General features: G+C 37.0%; 1 protein-coding gene across 1 annotated transcript in view; it reads left to right on the top strand.

Moving 5' to 3' along the window:
* The window catches only part of antxr2a (ANTXR cell adhesion molecule 2a), a 131,269-nt gene that overhangs the window by 35,201 nt on the left and 77,042 nt on the right, over window positions 1–19,026 (top strand). Inside the window, exons 11-12 of the mRNA XM_023266031.3 lie at window positions 13,446–13,524; window positions 15,285–15,380. Of these exons, the coding sequence (XP_023121799.1) occupies window positions 13,446–13,524; window positions 15,285–15,380 (175 nt within the window). The remainder of the gene's footprint in view (window positions 1–13,445; window positions 13,525–15,284; window positions 15,381–19,026) is intronic.

Genomic DNA, 19,026 nt, shown 5'->3' with positions numbered 1-19,026 from the left:
AGTGGATTTTAAAGGTTTATAGTAGTGCAAATACAGCATGTAGCCTGAAAATACTGAATAATTAACAAGCAGTTGTGTAGATTCACTAGTGACAGTAATAACTACTATGGGGTTTTTTTTGTCCAATCGCACATAAAAATGGGCATAAAGACAAGATTGAGCTATTTTTCCAGTTAAAATATAACATAAAAAACTCAAATTTCACATATAAAAGTTTTGCCATAACTCTGGGAAATGTTGCTGATGAGTATAGATAAAAAATACGGAACTTTCTGGAGTAATTGCCTGCAAAAATGCTCGGTTTTCATGGAAAATAGAGTAAAAATGACTGATATAACGCACATCTGAGGTCAGAGTTTGTGAGGAATATAAGGTTTTGAAGAAATTTTGAACAGTTTTGCAAAAATTCAGAAGATTTAGAGATAAACTCACTTGCAGAATCTGGGTTGAAATATGTCAGAAAGGTCCAATTTTTTATATTTTTTAAGTATAAATATACAAATATGGAGCAAAACATTAATGTTTCTTGAGTAAATGGCTGCAAAAATGCACTTTATTAATGGAAAATCCAGCAAAATGACTGATATGGAGCTTGTTTGAGGTCAGAGTTTGAGTAGAAATATTAGGTTTTTGAAGAAATTTTGCAAAAACTATGAGGATTTAAAGATAAACTTACTTTCTGACACATAAATTGGTAGATATACTGTAGTAATAAATACAACAATTTGTTTTATTTTCCTTTTTTACGCAATATGGGTTGAAATATGTCAGATACTTGCAAATTTGACACAGTGTAGGACAAAACATTGAACTTTTTTGAGTAAATGGCTGCAAAAATGCACTTTGTTCTTGGAAAATCCAGCAACATGACTGATCTGGAGCTCATTTGAGGTCAGTTTTTGTGTAGAAATATTAAGTTTTGAATACATTTTGCACAACAGGACGATTTAAACGGATTTAATATGATGCCCTTCAAGTCATTGTGTTCCCATAAATTAGTGAAGGAACAGAAAACGAGCGTTGTGTGTTTGGTTAACAGCAGGTCTTAGTGTTTCAGCTGCGTCTAGAAACTGAGAAGCTTATCTCAGTAGCAGTCGGACGAGTGAATCACGTCTTTCTCCTCCTTCTGTAAAAACACTCACACTCTGTCACTCGTTTTTACACTCAGAACTGTCTTCTGCAGACATTTTCTTGCCTTTCTGCTCCTCGATTTGTCATTTTTTTCCCAGTTAAATTGCTTGTTTTTCCCTCAAGATGTTTCAGTCAGTCTTAGTTTCTTATTTCTTCTGCTTGTCTTATAGAAAGTCGTATTTTGTGTGCAAATAGCGTCTAAGTCTGTAAATCGTCTGTATGTTGAACTCCAGCGTAGAGATGCGGTAAGACAGAAAGAACAGCCCCATACATACGAGTGAAAACAGTGCAAACAGCTATTGTTTGACTTTAACGGCATCCCTTTTTAATCCCGAACCGTAGCAGATGATCGCTAAGGCGTTCTAGATGGAACAACAGATTTTTAATGTCCTCCGCTGACTGCAATCCAATCAAAAATGTATGATTACGAGTGCCGCTGGCTCCTCAAAGTCTTTGAGCTCTAAAAGAGATTAGGGATCATATGATGACGGTGATGCCGCTGTAACTGCTCCAAATCAACTCCAGCCTCACCTCAGTTAATCCGCCCGCTTTTAAAGTCCAAACTGCTCATGATAACATGTTTTTTCTCTCTTTGCCACAAGCCGACAGCAGAAAATAGAATGAGGGTACGAGGACGGATGTGAGGAATGAATAATGTAGTTTCTGCAGAAGTGAAACAGTGATTTAAACAAAGAGGAAGACGGAGGATGAATAAATAGATGCACAGATATTTATTGCACACATACGTACTGTAAATGTCTGCTGTGTGTGTGTGTGTGAACAGTACAAACACAGGCTGTTTGGTTTGTTCACTGTTTGGGTGCAGTCCATTTTATTCAGTTGTTGCTTTATTTTTAATCCATGTTTACTGAATATAGATTTTACGTCGCATGTTTCCTTGTATAGTCTCTGTTAAGAAGGAAAAATCTAATCTATGGGGATGTAAATGGAGATTAATGTCATTTTTTGGACATTTTTTTCCTTTAAATGACAAAATATGTAAAGAAAAAGGCGCCCGTTCTCAGAAAATCTTTTTTTTTTTTTTTTTTTTTTAACAATTTTAACAATTTTCTGACATTTTAGGGACGAAACAATCGATTAATCAAGAAAATAATCAAGAAAATGATCAACAATGGTCATAATTATTAGTTATAATACTAATAGTAGTAATAAGAAGAATACATTTTATTTTTATTGCGCTTTTTTGAGCACTGTACAGGTAAAGGGCAAATAAAAACAAACAAATAGGATAAAGAACAAGCATAAAAGCAAACAGTGCAAATATTTGCATTGGATAATTGATGATTAATGGATGATCAAAACAGTTGAAAGTTAATTTTCTGTATATTAATTGATTATTTCAGTGCTTGTTAAGCTAGGTCAAGTCAATTTTATTTCCATTTCCCATTTTATATGCAGGTAAACTTAGTAAAAACACAGAAAACCTTAAACAGATGTAATAAAAAGCACATAAAAATACTCCACACACTAAAAATAACAAAATGGAAAGATGGTCTGACATTTTTCAACATTTTCATGCTTTTTTTGCACAAAAATCTGACAAAAAGTTAGCTATTATGCTTATATTTTGCGTATTTTGAGGCAGATTGGGATTTCTAAGCTACTGGACGCTTGTTTTTCATGAAGAGAAATCAGGAGAGTGAAACAGAATTTCTTCTCTTGTCAAGAATTGAACAGAAACATGAACTTTTGCGACTGCGTGTTGAAACCACAGGCCTACAGCTCCCGACAGGACCTGAGCTGACGCCGCCGTGACGCGCCGCCATTTGCAAACGGCCTGCTTAATTAACTGTTGGCTGCCGATGGTGAGCCATTAAGTAGTTAGCTGGTACGGCTGGTGAGTAAACACATCTGCTGGAGGGGCTCTAAAAGGATGTGCGACAGATGCAGCCGTTCCCTTTTCCACGCTCCCCATTTAAATAATTCACCGTGTGCCGACAATCCCTGCACCCCGGACCACCTGCACGGAACGCCGGCGCCCGGAACCTTCCGTCTCCATCCATCTGTCTGCTTCTGCTCCATCACCACGGCCGGCGCTCTGGGTGCTCCTCTGACACGGCTCTACTCAGCCGGAGAAGAATCGCTGCACATTCCTTCTCCCCGTTTCCTCCTTTTTTTAGCCACGTTTCCTCGCACATGGGTCTCGATCTCCGCTTTGACCTCGGCTGCGGCGCTCGCTGGAGGTGCTCAGCTGCAGCTCCTCGTCCCGCCGGGCCTCCACATCCAGGCCTCGGAGTCCAGGAATCGCGGCATCCTCAGTTGGTCATGGAGCTGTGTAGGAGCACTCACGGTGGAGGCATCATCTGTGCTGACAGCTGTGGCATCAGGCCTGAAACGCTGGCATCTGCTGACGCCCGGGCCTCCCTCCCTCCCCTCCACCCTCCCCTCCACCCTCCCCTCCACCCTCCCCTCCACCCTCCCCTCCACCCTCCCTGCATTAGGAGACCCAGAACGCCCTGCCGGGGCTCCGACCGGGAGGTTAAGTGGCTGCGCTCTTGCAGCAGCATGTCCTCACCTGGTGTTTTCACAACAAGGGCGGATGGTAAAAAATAACTGAGGGGGGAGGCGACACCTGCTTTACAATGCAGGTACAATAGCTAATGCTAATGCTTGTTAATAATTAAGCAGCTCGTCCCGGCTGCTGCTTCGCTCCATCTGCTCCATGAAGATGTTTATGATGGTTGGTTTGATTCTCCTCCATGCTGTGGCACCAACAGGCATTGATTTGTTGTCACATGATGAAGATGGATCCGGTTCTCTTTGACTGAAGGATGCAGGAGCAGCTCCAGATTATTAATCTGCACTCAAACACTTTCAGTTGAGCTCATTTGCATCACAGTAAGAGGCAGTTTTTTTCTGTAGAAGTGTATCACGATCTTATACCAACACTGAAATGTGTTTCCAGTCAGGGAATCCAGATCAAGATCTGCTCCGAGTTATTCCCTTTCTGTACCTCTCTGATAGCATTTTCCTACATAATACACACTTCAAGTACATTAAAGTCAGTGTATATGCTTGGCAACTGAATATCACTGCAATGGATTAGGAAAAAAATGCATTTCTGCAAGGGCTGCACAATGGTTTGGTGGTTAGCACTTTCACCCTGCAGCTAGAAGGTCCCTGGTTCGCGTCCCGGCTTTCCCGGGATCTTTCTGCATGGAGTTTGCATGTTCTCCCTGTGAATGTGTGGGTTTTCTCCGGGTACTCCGGCTTCCTCCCAGTCCATAAACATGCTGAGGTTAATTGGTGACTCTAAATAGCCTTTAGGTGTGAATGTGAGTGTGCTTGTTTGTCTCTATATGTAGCTCTGTAATAGACTGTTACCTGTCCAGGTAACCATTGTCTTCACCTTAAATCAGCTGTGATAGACTCCAGCCCCCCGCGATCCTAATGAGGATTAAGCGGTGGATAGATAATGGATGGATGGATGGACCCGATTCCCTTTGATTGAAGCAAGAATGCAAGAAGCAGCTCCAGATACTTAATCTGCACTCAAACACTTTCAGTTGAGCTCATTTGCATCACAGTAAGAGGCAGTGTTTTTTGTAGAAGTGTATCACGATCTTATACCAACACTGAAATGTGTTTCCAGTCAGGGAATCCAGATCAAGATCTGCTCCGAGTTATTCCCTTTCTGTACCTCTCTGATAGCATTTTCCTACATAATACACACTTCAAGTACATTAAAGTCAGTGTATATGCTTGGCAACTGAATATCACTGCAATGGATTAGGAAAAAAATGCATTTCTGCAAGGGCTGCACAATGGTTTGGTGGTTAGCACTTTCACCCTGCAGCTAGAAGGTCCCTGGTTCGCGTCCCGGCTTTCCCGGGATCTTTCTGCATGGAGTTTGCATGTTCTCCCTGTGAATGTGTGGGTTTTCTCCGGGTACTCCGGCTTCCTCCCAGTCCATAAACATGCTGAGGTTAATTGGTGACTCTAAATAGCCTTTAGGTGTGAATGTGAGTGTGCTTGTTTGTCTCTATATGTAGCTCTGTAATAGACTGTTACCTGTCCAGGTAACCATTGTCTTCACCTTAAATCAGCTGTGATAGACTCCAGCCCCCCGCGATCCTAATGAGGATTAAGCGGTGGATAGATAATGGATGGATGGATGGACCCGATTCCCTTTGATTGAAGCAAGAATGCAAGAAGCAGCTCCAGATACTTAATCTGCACTCAAACACTTTCAGTTGAGCTCATTTGCATCACAGTAAGAGGCAGTGTTTTTTGTAGAAGTGTATCACGATCTTATACCAACACTGAAATGTGTTTCCAGTCAGGGAATCCAGATCAAGATCTGCTCCGAGTTATTCCCTTTCTGTACCTCTCTGATAGCATTTTCCTACATAATACACACTTCAAGTACATTAAAGTCAGTGTATATGCTTGGCAACTGAATATCACTGCAATGGATTAGGAAAAAACTGCATTCCTGCATCCAGGCTGTTTCTTCATGTTCTGTAGGTGGTCATGAACCTTGTCTTAAAGCTCCAGTAGGAACCTGTCTGAAATATGGTGTTAGAAGATAAGATGTATTGTGGCTCCGACACGAGGGTTAAGTGGCTAAAACCACATTGTTATGGGCTTTACTCGCTGACATGCCAGGATCGATTCATTTTAATTCCAGTGTTTTACAGTGCAGTCACTCTTTCTAACTGGTGGATGTCTCACTCTGGAGCTTCTCTTCGGGTCCCTAGGCTTCAGGAGTTTCCTGCCTCAGAACTTCTTTGGAGTGATGAGTCCTGCATGCCGGGCGACAGGCCTCACATATGCTCCGCCGTGAATTATTCAGCCTGCTCAATTTTCACGTCTTTAAGGGAAGTTTGAAAGCCATTAGCGTCGCCATTGCCGGCCGCTCCAGCTGCATCGCATCACCAAAGCTTAGCATCACACCGGACTACTTTCTGACAGATTACCACGAGCCTGGAGACCAACTTTTTCCAAACGTGGAGCCACAGATCTGCAGCAAGGAGAAGAAGTAGAAGCCTCGGGCCATTCAACTGGTGTCCACTGCGTTCTCTTTCTACTCGGCTTCTGACTGGTCCCTCGGCCCGGTGACAATCCACCCTCTCATCTCCCATTTATTCAAACATCACCACCGACCCACCAAGCAGCTGCAGCTCTCGCCTCCGTGTCACTCACCAGCTTTTACTGCAGGAAAAGTTAAATGACAACCAGCGCCGTTTTAAATTATTCATCAACCTTCGTTCAAAGTCACTCTGTCGGCTTTTTACATTCTTTTAAACCCAGGTTTTTCACCTCATAAGCTGTTTTTTTTGCTTGGTGTTGCCTGCGCAGCATTTTAGTCATGGCCAAAGATAGGATAAATAGAAGAAACAACACATATGAAATGCAGTACATGGTAGAAAAACAGTAAGATATAGATGTAATTACCACATTTCTGCAAAAAAAAAAAAAGAAATTTAAAGCAACAGTGCACAAGTTTGTTTATAGGACCTCCCAAAAAATGTTTATTATATATTATATTGCTATTATTATATTATTTATATGACACATTGTCATACACAGAGGTTATTCAAAGTGTTTTACAAATGTGAAAAAATAAACATGTAAAAAATAAAATACTAAATGCAGTAGAAAAGAATTAATTCCATTAGATAAATAAAAAAAAGCACAGAAAAGTTGAGCAAATTGCACCCTTTTGCCAATTTTTTATTTATTTTTTTGCAACATTTGGCCAACTGACAATTTTTATGATGATTAATTTGTGGTTGTTGTTTTTTTATTTTTAGAAGAAAAAGCAAAAGATAAAATTCTGAATGCATCAATTAATTCAATTAAAAAAAACAGAAAAATTGACTAAAGTGCAGCTTTTTTTTTTCTTTTGCGCAACTTTTGGCCAACGGAGAGTTTTTATAATTAAAAAATAATTAATAATTTATGGTTGTAGTTTTTCATAATCAGTCTCGCAAGCGAGCATTTTTCATTTATATAGCATCTTATCTTGTCTTATGTTATCTAAGTGTTTTGCAGGGAAAGAGTAAAAAAATAAAACATGTAAAAGATTAAATTTACAATACAACAGAATAGACTTAAGTTAATTCAGTTAGATACGTTGTTTTCTTAAAAAGTTTCATAAATCGCAGAGAAATTTTATAGAATAATTAGTGCAACAATAAAATAGTAGTAATAAATAAATAAATTAAAAAATATATCACAGAAGTTAAATAAATTGTCATTTTGACGGCACTGGAAACAGCCTTTTTCAATCAAAAATAGTACAGGAAAGTCAAATAAATTGCACAGAATTTTGTAGAATATTTTTAACAAATTGACTAAAACCAACTAATACAAAATGCACATATATGTAACAAAAAAAGAAAACTAGCAGTAAATTCTCACATTTGAGTAGGTAAAAACTGATTTTTTTCATTAACAGTACAGAAAAGTTAAATAAATTGCACAGAAATTTCATAGAATATTTAAACTCATTGACTAAAACCAAACAGTGAAAAATTCAAATATATGTTTAAATAAAATTTAAAAACTAGCAATAAATTCTCACATTCGTGAAGCTGGAGTAGCTTTTTTCCCCCCAATAAAAACAGTTCACAAAAGTCAAATATATTGCACAAAAATCTTATATAATATTTAAAATTGATTGACTAAAAAAACTAATGCAAAAGTACAAACATATTTTTTAAAAAATCCCAAAACTAGCTAAACAACTAATGAAAAACTAGCTATAAATTCTCACATTTGAGTAGGTAGAAACAGCCTTTTTTCAATTAAAAACAGTCCAGGAAAGTGAAATAAATTGTACAGAAATATTTTTGAACATTTTAAACTAATTGACTAAAAACAACTAGTGCAAAAATAAAATCTATGCTTAAAAAAATGCCTAAAGTAACAATAAATTCTCACATTGGATGAGCTGGAGCAGCATTTTTTTTTGGTATTTTTTAATTTAAAATTGACTAAAACAATTAGTGGATTAAAGCCGTAGTCTGAGATTAATATTCTGTTGAGCAATCAATCGGGTGACTAACGATTCCAGCACTTATTCTAACAGAATAACCCCTTTAATAGATGCTGCTAATCAGCCTTTTGGTAATATTCATGGAAATAAAAGGCTGGAAAAGAGAGGAGGATATATGACTTATGCCCGGCTGCCAGAGCAGATTCTGCCTACTCAACAGTAACTCGGTAAATTAGCATTCAGCGTCTCAGCGAGGAGGAAATAATAAAAAAAGAAGCCTCCTCCTGCTGACTATGGTTGGGTTGTGGTGCGTTAAGATGTCCAGCGATGTCAGGAGAGGTGGAGGGAGGGAGGGAGGGAGGGAGGGAGGGAGGGAAGAAGAAGCCGGAGTCCAGCTTGATTAACAACCTGCCCACCATTACCACGGATTGAGGCTGTCAGCTGAATTAGCCTCTCCCCTCACCCATCCAGCACTTCGTTAACATGCAACAGCCTCGCCGAGCTGCAGAGCACACAAAGAGACGCTTTCTGATGGAGGCAAACCCACAATTTACACTTTTATGTACAGTGGAGACCACTTGCAAACAGGATTTTCTGCTTGTTTTGTCTGAAAAGGGTTGAAAACTGTCATAATTCAACCTTTTTTAAACAGTAAGGTGGAGTCAAATGGTGAAAATGTAAAGAAATTAAACACTTGTAGAATTACAGCCAACAAAAGCAGAATTTAGAGTTTTAGTTACAGTGGAGACGACTTATAAGAATGATTTTCCTGCTTTTTTTGTCTGTAAATGTTTAAAAACTGTCTTAATCCAATATTTTTTAAACATTAACGTAATGTCAGGTGGTTTGATTTTGAAGAAATGCAGCCAAAAGAACAGAATTGTCAGGGTACAATACTCAAATTTTAACAGAAAAATGTTAGAATCATGTCAAGTTTTCTGTATCTGATTAAAAACTGTGATTGTTTGGTCAACTTTTATGTCTAGACCAGTAAAACCAAGTTTATCAAAGTGAGCTTCTCTTTTAAAATGATGCATTTTTTTCCACTTTTTCTCAGTTAAATAGAATATTTTATGGACCCCTGAATGATAAAATCACAATATCCTGATATTTCGTGCAGATTAGAGTCAAAGAGATGCTTTCTGATGGAGACAAACTCAGAATTTAGACTTTTATTTACAATGGAGACGACTTACAAGGAGGATTTTCTGCTTGTTTTGTCTTTAAAGGTTTAAAAACTGTCATAATCCAACCTTTTTTAAACAGTAAGGTGGAGTCAAGTGGTGAAAGTTTGACGAAGTTCAATACTTGTGACAGAAATTGGGCCAAAAGAGCAGAACTTTCAGGGTATCAAATAGAAAAATGTTAAATGTTCTGTATCTCGTTAAAAGCTGTGATGGTTTTCTAAACAGTTAATCTGCTGTTTGGTCAACTTTTATGTCTAGACCAGTAAAACATGGAGGATGACATCACAACATCCTGCTATTTGGTGCATATTAGAGCCTGAAAAACACTTTCTGATTGAAGCAAAGTGGGTTTAATTAAGAGTTTAGCGTTTTAAATTACATTCGACCTGACTAACAGGCATGACTTTTTATCTGTACAGGCTAAAAATCATTGTTTTTAACCAGCAAACTGGAGTCAAGTGGTAAAAATTTCACGAAATGAAACAGCTGTTACAGAAATGAGCAGACTTTCAAGGATAAACAGTGTCCAATATTAAATATTTAATAGGAAACTGTTGTCTGTATCTGAATAAATACTCAATCTTTTCTAAACAGCCAAACTGTTTTGTAAATAATTACAAAGACATAATATTTCAGCATATTTCTCCATACAAATGGCACATTTCATACTCATAACTGCTCTATGTTACAACTAGATGGATAATTTTTGTTAAAATTTTTTACCACAGAGGATAAAATCACAACATCTCGCTATTTAATGCATATATTTGAAATCATTCCCTTCATTTTACAGAAGATCGTGCAGAAAAATATGCTGAAGATAATTTAGAAATGGCGTAAAAACATAGTTTTGTGCAGCAGAGCAGCTTTTTTAGAACAGTCTGCAGCACATGTAGCAGAGAATGGTGCAGAGTCAAATGGTGTCTGGATTGCTGATAAAAAAATAATGTTTTTCTATTTAAAATAACTTTAACATACTGTATGTGTATTTCTATAATTCTACTATAAATGGCCTGGCAGATTATCAACCCCAACATTCAGTATTTTCCAATTTTTGGCATCATTTTAACCGATTCTGATTAAATAAATGTAATTAAAAATGCATTATTTTGGCTCTTGCCTGTCAACAGCTTTTGTCTGATTGGTTGAACTTCACGAGTATCAGCCAATCAGCACTTTAAGATGAATGTTTTAGAAGTTTATTTTAAGAAAACTCATGTAAAACGTCAAGAAACAAAGAAATTATATCCAAATTTTACGTTTTTTGCATGAACATTTTCATTTTTACTGCATAAATATAGCAATTTTAAGTATTGGTTGATGGTCTGTATATGTATCAACCTTGGAAAAACCATTTCAGTCAATCCACAATGTCTATATATGTGTATATAAACAAGATGAGATCAACTTTATTGATCCCTACTGGAGAAATCTACATGTTAGAGCAGCTTTATTGGTACCAGCCTCAAAAATCCAGTCAATCAAAGTCATATTAAATCTTTTATCTATGGTTCACAATCCAACGAGCACCTAGCCCAGGATATCCTGTATGTATTTGCTTGTGTTTTGCACCTTTTTAAATGAATTTCTAGTCGCTGTCATGCTGGATTAGACAGATTTCAAGGCTTTCTAATGGGATATTTTTTGCCTCTGCTCCTTTTTATTGCAGTTCTGGTCGCCTGGCTTCGTATTCGTGGCGTCTCCTGCACGCTTGTTGACAAACTTTAAATGTTTCGTCCTTGAACTTTTCGGGAATCTGCTCCTAAATTGAACGAGGACTGACTTTTACTCACTTACCTAATGACTAGTCCACCTATTTTCAGTTGTTTGTTTGTTATTGTGCTGTATTTTCCCCACTTGATCTTTTGTTTCTGTTGTTCAGTCGTAGCTTTTTGCGAGCCAATATCACCTAAAACACATAAAAGTTTAATAAAATGCAACTAAACGAGGTCTTACTCTCACGTACGTTACCTGAAGTGCTTAAATATGCAAGATCGACACCTAATATTAAGTGATTAAAGGATAAAATTAAGCCGAATTCACAGATACATTCATTAATAAATAAATACCACTTTAAGTGCAGTAAATCTATTATTTGGTCAATTCTTAAGTCTAGACCCGTCAAATCCACTTCATCTAAGTGAGTTTCTCTTTAAAAATGATGCATTTTATTCTCATCATTGTTCTTTATCACAGTTAGCTAGAGTATTTTATTGGTCACTGAAGGTTAAAATCACAATATCCTGATATTTAGTGCAGATTAGAGTCAAAGAGACGCTTTCTGATGGAGGCAAGCTAGAATTTAGACTTTTATTTACATTAGAAACGATTTGCAAGGATGCTTCCTGCCTTTTTTTGGTCTGTAAAAGTTTAAAAACTGTCATAATTCAACCTTTTTAAAACAGCAAGGAGGAGTCAAGTGGTCAAAATGTAAAGAAATGTCATAGAAATGCAGCCAAAAGAGCAGAATTTAGAGTTTTACTTACAGTGGAGACGACTTACAAGGATGATTTTCCTGCTTTTTTGTCTGTCAATGTTTAAAAACTGTCATAATTCAACATTTTTAAACAGTAATGTAATGTCAGGTGGTATGATTTTGAAGAAATACAGCCAAAAGAGCAGAATTTTGATGGTGTAATATTCAGTGTTTAATAGAAAATGTAAATTTCATGACAAGTTGGACAGCGTGTCAGAGTGCGAGCGGCTTCTAAAGTTCTGCGAGTCGCCCTTTAAACATTCGGCGCCGTAAAGAAGGTTGAGGTGCAGAGAAGTCGGCTGTGAATATTTAGAATCCGCTGCATAGTAATGGACACATGGTCTGGTCGCTCATCTGTTCAGAACCACAGGAGGATTGGTGGCCCAAGGCGATGCCTGAGGCGAGGATCCAAAGCAAAGAGAGCGTTCCTGTTATTATTCTGCTGCTGGGGTTTTAATGCAGGCCTCCCCTGTACTCCAGCAGCACTCACAGCTGGCCGCTCGCACACAATGCCGCTACACTTCTTCCTCTTTTCCCTTTTTTTTCGGGAGGATTTCAGGCGTTTCGTCCTTTCCATATCCTGGATTCTCATTAAATCTGCGGTAATTGGATTGGGCATAATAGACATATGGAAATTGCGGTGCCGTTCATCGTTAGGGTTTTAATTGCGCCCGTTTTGGCCTCCGCATTCTTCCCTCTAAATAAGTCGCAGGAGTTCAGGAGCCTCGTTACCGCCAGCCGTCCACAAGCACCGATAATGAGACCGTTTGACCGTTTATTTCCCTCCCATTGTGTTGTTTATTGTGACGGCTGGGCGTGTCCCCTTCGTTTTTCTTCTTTTTACACAGGATTTGTTGCTGAAACAAGGAAATTTAGGTTTTTATTCTGCTGCTGGATGCCATGAGAGATGTTTTGTCCAACTTTATGAGGAAGAAACTGATATGAAATAAAACTGTTTAGTTTAACCCTCCTGTTGTCCTCATTTAGGGGCGCCAAAAAATAGTGTTTCCTTGTCTGAAAAAAAAAAAAAAAATCAGCAACAAAATTCCCCAAATTTCAGAAAATTTGCAAAACAATCAGGATTAAAATTCCAATAATTCCTGAAAAGTTTCCCTTAAAAGTTTTATTTGAAAAAAATTCCCCAAATTTGGCAAGAAAAATCTTGTAAATATTTTTCAAAAAATGAGTAAAAATCTTCCAAAAAAATCCTAAAAATATGTAAAGTCATTACATATATATCAGTAAAACTTCTAATATTCTCTTTAAGAACATTCACAAAAAAAATCAACCAAAATCCAACGAAATTCACTGGATTTTGGTTGATTTTTTTTGTGAATGTTCTTAAGAAACATTTTTAACATTTCTTTTTTTCCACCAAAAAATGTTCAAAGATTTCCCAAAAATGTTGAAAATGTGGACATCAGAAGTTTCACTGTGGAAATATATTTTTTCACATTTTCAAACTTTAAAACGGGTCAATTTACCCGCAGGACGACACGAGGGTTAAAAAACGAAGCAGAATTTTTGTCTTCTAGTGACCATAAAGCACCATAAAACTGCACAAACTAAAAATGTATATTTGCTTCTTGGAGCCTGATGTTCATAGTTTAAGTATACATATATAAAATGCAGTAAACTTCATGTCGTGTTGCATGTATCCCTCTAATGAAACTCTGTTTATTTGCAGGACTATGGATGTTCTGATCAGCCTGAACCAGGGGAAGACCTTCATCTCCGGCGCCTACACCATCACTGCCTCCACATGTGTGAGTCTCAGTTAGCTCGAATCCTGAAACACCATGAAAACATCTCCTGTCTTGTATTTTCTAGCACCTTTGACTCGATCTAATGCTGTTTCACTCTCTTTTTAAACACGAGGCTGCTTCCCTGATTCAGTTATTTCACTCAGTGTTGCTTAAAGTTGTGGTTTTGATGACGTGACGTTCGCTGTTTTCCTGTTGTGATGAAGCAGAGCTGCAGCTCATTTGCTCCAAATACCTCGTGTTTTCTTCATCTCTTGCAGTTTGTATTTGTCCTAATTATTGTGATTTCCTCACACAGACTGTCTGAATGTGTTTTGTTGTTAAAATTAACACTTTCTGAAGTTGGAAATGGTCAAGTTTATGCAATGTCAGGGAAAACAAAAACAGTGATACAACAAAATTAGACTGTAACCGACGGAATCACAAGCACTTTCTGGGTGTTTTTCTTTGCTCCTGTCTCATTTTAACTCGCTGTGGGCTCATTTTTCACTCTAATATAAAGTCCTGCACCTCTATGGAAGCAGAACAACCATGTCTATAAGTAAAGAGAACAGGATGACAACGTTTTAATGCCATTAATCTTAAAAAACAAAGAAAAATCTAAACTATTGAGTATGGTAATGTTAAGATTATGATGAATATTGGATTTTTTTTCTTAAAACTGAAGAAAACAGGAATAAATATTACTAATATTTGGGAAAATGGTGGTTCTTCACGGTACAAATCTTTTACTTTACTAATGTTTGGGTAAACACTGCCTGCAGTTCAGCTGAAAACTTGCAGAATTTTTGTCTCATGAGTCTTGATCACAGTTGAGTCCTTTATGGCTTCACGGTCGCGCCAAAGACTGCAGAAATTTTTTTAATTTTTACAGAATCTGGTTTGAGAAATGTATTTATTTTTTGGCAAATTTTCAAATGAGACATGTTGGATAATGATTTTAATTAAATAGCACAATTTTAAGATGAAATTTGGTTAATTTTCCCAACAGAGCTGCGCTTTATTCATGGTTATAATATCTTTTAATGCTGCAACATACTGTATTTAATGCTCTTTACTGCTGCTTTTACACTTCTGGTTAGATTCTAAACTGAATTTATTGTCATTGCACCAAGGCAACAAAATGTGCAATACATTCTCACATTCAAGTTGCTGGAAACAGCCTTTTCTTCTTTTTTTTTTTTTTAAACCAAAAACAGTCCAGAAAAGTTAAATAAATTCCACAGAAATTTTCTAAAATAATTAGTTCAAAAGTAAAAATAAGAAAAGTGCAAAATTCAGATATATTTTTTAAAAAAATACAACAGAACTTGCAATAAATTCTGACATTCGAATAGGTGGAAACAGGCATTTTATCAATAAAAAACAGTCCAGAGAAGTTAAATCAATTGCACAAAAATCTCATATAAGATTTCAAACTAAACTGGATTCCGTTGCCTTCGTGCAGTGGCAATAAATTTGAAGCAAATCTAATTATTTAAAGACCTCTTGGGAAGTTGAAAATGTGATGACTCTTTCTGATTTTAGGGTTTCTAGCTCTGATAAATGGTGTAATTTTGGTGATTTTCTAAAGATATAATAAACCTTTCAAAGCCGCCAGAAGATTTTGGAGTTCAGAGGATGGAACCGTTGATATTTTTATGCACTAATATATAATAAAACCTTGTAAAACATCCATCTATATAAGAATATAATGTTAGGAGGTTTGTTTATGTTCCGCTATCTTTGCTAGAACTCAGATAAATGATGGTTTTGTCCTGCAGTCGGACGGGTTCGTGGTGGCGATCGTCTTCCTGGTGCTGCTGATCCTCGTGGCTTTAGCCCTCATGTGGTGGTTCTGGCCTCTCTGCTGCACTGTGGTGAGTTTTTCTGCACTTCTTACAACCAACAAATCCATCTTTTGGACAACCACAACTCATAATTCATTCATTCTTGGTTCTTACGGTGATGAAATGCCACCAAAACTGTTGAAATGAGTGAAAGCGTACTCGTCGCTTCCTCCTAAAGCGCTCTGCAAATGCAGTCGGCCTCAAGAAATCTCAACTGCACAGCGGAGTGCAGCCACGCCCAGCGGGAAGTTAAACCGAAGCTCGGTTTTATTCAGCAGCTCGTGCTGAAGGGAGGTGGCGTTAAAACATCTGTTCACCTTCCTGTTGCCTCGTTCCGCCGCGGAAGTTTGAGGAAGATTTTGACAACTTTTCAAACAGAATAATTGAATAAATAGATTTTTTTGGCCAATTTTGTTCTTTTTTTGTTTTCTCTTTTACAACTTTTGGCCAACGGAGATTTTTTATAATCTGTTTATTAATGGTTGTTGTTGTTTTTCATATTCAGTCTGTAAAAGATAAAATTCAAAATACAGAAGAATAAAATAAAATAAATTAAATACATTTTTAACAAGTTGAATAAATTGCATAGAAATTTTATAAAATAATTAGTGCTAAAATAAAAATATTAAAAGTGAAAAATTCAATTATATAAAACAAAAACAAAACAACAGAACTAGTAATTAATTATCAAGTTCAAATAGCTGGAAACAGCCTTTTTTTTCCAACCAAAAACAGTCCAGAAAACTTAAATAAATTGCACAAAAATTTTATAAGATAGTTAGTGCCAAAATAAAAAAGATTAAAAAAATAATAATAGAACTAGCAATAAACTAAGAAGTTCAAGTAGTTGGAAACAGCCTTTTTTCAATCAAAAATAGTCCAAAAAAGTTAAATAAATTGCACAAAAATTTTATAAAATAAGTAGTGCCAAAATAAAAATGCTAAAAGTGCAAAATTCAAATTTATTACAAAATAAATAAATAACAGAACTAGTAATACATTAGCAAATTCAAATAGCTGGAAACAACATTTTTTTCTACTTCCTGTAGAAAAATCGAAAAGCAGTTCAAAAAAATTAAATAAATTGTGCAAAAAAAAGAGTAAAAGATGAAACTGTCATAAAGTGAGTGAAAATGTCACTTCCTCCTATAGCGTTGAGAACTCTGTTGCTTAGCTGCAAACTTCCTGTCGTTGCAAATGAAGTCAGCCTTCAAGAAACCTCAACTGCAAACTGGGATTTCTTTTATAATCAGACTTCATTTGGGGGAAACGTGAAGCCACACCCGCTTTGTGGAGGTTAAACCGAAGCTCGGTATTATTCAGCAGCCCGTGCTGAAGCGAAGCGGCGTTCAAACATCTGTTCACCTCCCTGTTACCTCGGTTTGAGGACGAGCCTCAAACAGGAAGTAGAAACATCCTGTGCATTGAGTTCTGAGAAGCGCTGAAGTCACTTTGCACAGACAGACAGTTAAAAACAAAACAAGATTAGCAGCAGAAGCACATGAGGGACAGATTGCACCAAAGTTAACCAAATCTCTGTTTGTGAAGGACTGATAGTCGCCTACACCTGGGGACTGAGGCGATTAATAGTAATCACTGAGACTTTGGTGGTTTAATCGTACGAGTCTGTGGCGTCCGTGGTCCGGCTTAAGACGCTTCCACTGATCTTGTCACGGTGTTTCATTTCAGCCACACTTTGTTTTCGTCTTTTTAGCTTTTTGCGCCTCCTGTTGTTCTATTATTCTCTTCTGAAACAGGATTGGACAAAACAGAACCATTTGACAGCATGTAGGAACAAAATAAAGCAAATAATTGTCCTTTTTTTATTATTTAAAGTGCTTTGACTCACTGGATGTAGGTTGCAGGTGTAATCGTGACTTTAGCTGCTCGTTTCCTTCCTCTTTCTGCATGTTACTGTCTTTAAAATCCACTTTAATACAGGAAACAACAACCTCCAAGCTGCAAATTTCAAGGTTTTTTTCAGAGGATTTGGTGGTTTTTTTTCGTGGATTATCCATTTTAACCACAGTTCTTGCCTCGCCTCGTGCAAATATTCCACTAAAACAATAAACATGTCCTTAAATTTATTGTAATTAGGTTAAATTGTGTAATTTATAATACCAAAGTTAGCTACATTAGTTATTTTGTTCTCTATGATTAATAAAACTGTAGGATCTCGGTCTTATTATGTATTATAGTCAGGTAAAGCCATATTTATACAATTTTTGTTGGGTTTTAATCTCTAATATGTGAATAATGCAGGTAAAATCACAACATATACAGCATTATAAGGTCTTAAACCCCAATATTTACACTTGTTAGGTTATGTCCATAATGCAAATCAGGCGCTTAATTTATTTGTTTGTGTCATTGCTAGTCTAATTTGACATTTGTTTTATTGTAAATTACTTCTTTATATTTGAAATATGGTTCATGAATGAAATTATTATTATTTTGAAGGAGCACCATCCTTCGCGTAGCTCCGCCCAAGACGACTGTGATTGGTTTAAAGAAGTAGAAACATACCAGAACATTTTTTCCTTTTCGACAACTCTGAATGTTTTTCTAACCAGTCCTGATAACTGGTAACCAAGAAAGACCAAAAACCAATATTTGTAACGGATATACAATAAAAGTCACATATTAATGGCATGTGACAGTAGAAGACCTGTCATTCATAACAATTACTGCATTAATATGGATTACTCTAACTAAATATGTAGAAAGTAGTCCATTTCATTTATTTTATCTGTCATTGGTTAATAAAAATAACGATACAGAGAACTGAAAAAAGCAGGATTTCAGCAAAGCCCTAGTCCTGTAGCAGAATTATAATAAGGCGCAGCCTGATCATTATGTTCTAGACTGGTCCTATATTGAGTAAGATTCAGTCAGAAAATGTTGATGTGTTGGGTGACAAACTAGTCAAGTGGTTTGGGGGGTGTCTACGCCCTGAGCAGCGGATTCATGGATTAATTTCTGGTTGGTTGGACCCATTCATTCCATTACTGCATCTCCCAGTCTCTCTTGAATGTCCAATCAAATAAAGGGCATAAGGCCAAAAGCAAAGCTTAAAGAAATCGCCAACTTTCATTGTAAGAACCTGGGGCAGGTACGAGGTTTCACCAATGTTCTCCTTCTAGTCTTTCTGTTTCCATTGCAGTGTACGAACCAACAGCTTCGACTAAGAGTGCGTGAAAACAACAACAAATAGTTGCTACTTGATGTAATTCCAGTTTTGTGAGCATGAAGGAGAAGACTGACAACAGAAAAGTGGCATTTGTTAAGTTTAACCAAGCAGTTTTTCAGCGCCGTCTCAGGAATCAACACTTTTCTTCCAAAAAATGGCCTTTAAAGAGGTTCTCAGGGTTGATTCTTGCAGCTAGAACATGCACAAAGGTTCAAACCACCTTACATGACCTGCAAATTCCTGCAGTGGAAAATGGTTTTATTATACTTTAGCGGGAACAAAACTCAGCGATTATTAAGATGTTGATAAAAAAAAGTCACCAGTTCAGCAAAAACACTCAGAAGAAAAGGTTACTGAGGAGTCAAATTCACCAAATCTGACCAACGGTGCCAACGACCATTAGAACTATTTGATTCCATTATTACTAAACCGTTTGTGGTGCTAAGACGTACACGACATCTGCTTTTCCAACTAAGTCCTGTCCAC

Source organism: Amphiprion ocellaris, chromosome 6 (assembly GCF_022539595.1).
Source record: "Amphiprion ocellaris isolate individual 3 ecotype Okinawa chromosome 6, ASM2253959v1, whole genome shotgun sequence".
NCBI lineage: Eukaryota > Metazoa > Chordata > Actinopteri > Pomacentridae > Amphiprion > Amphiprion ocellaris.
Note: the sequence above shows the minus strand (reverse complement) of the source record. Positions and strands in the feature narration are given on the sequence as shown.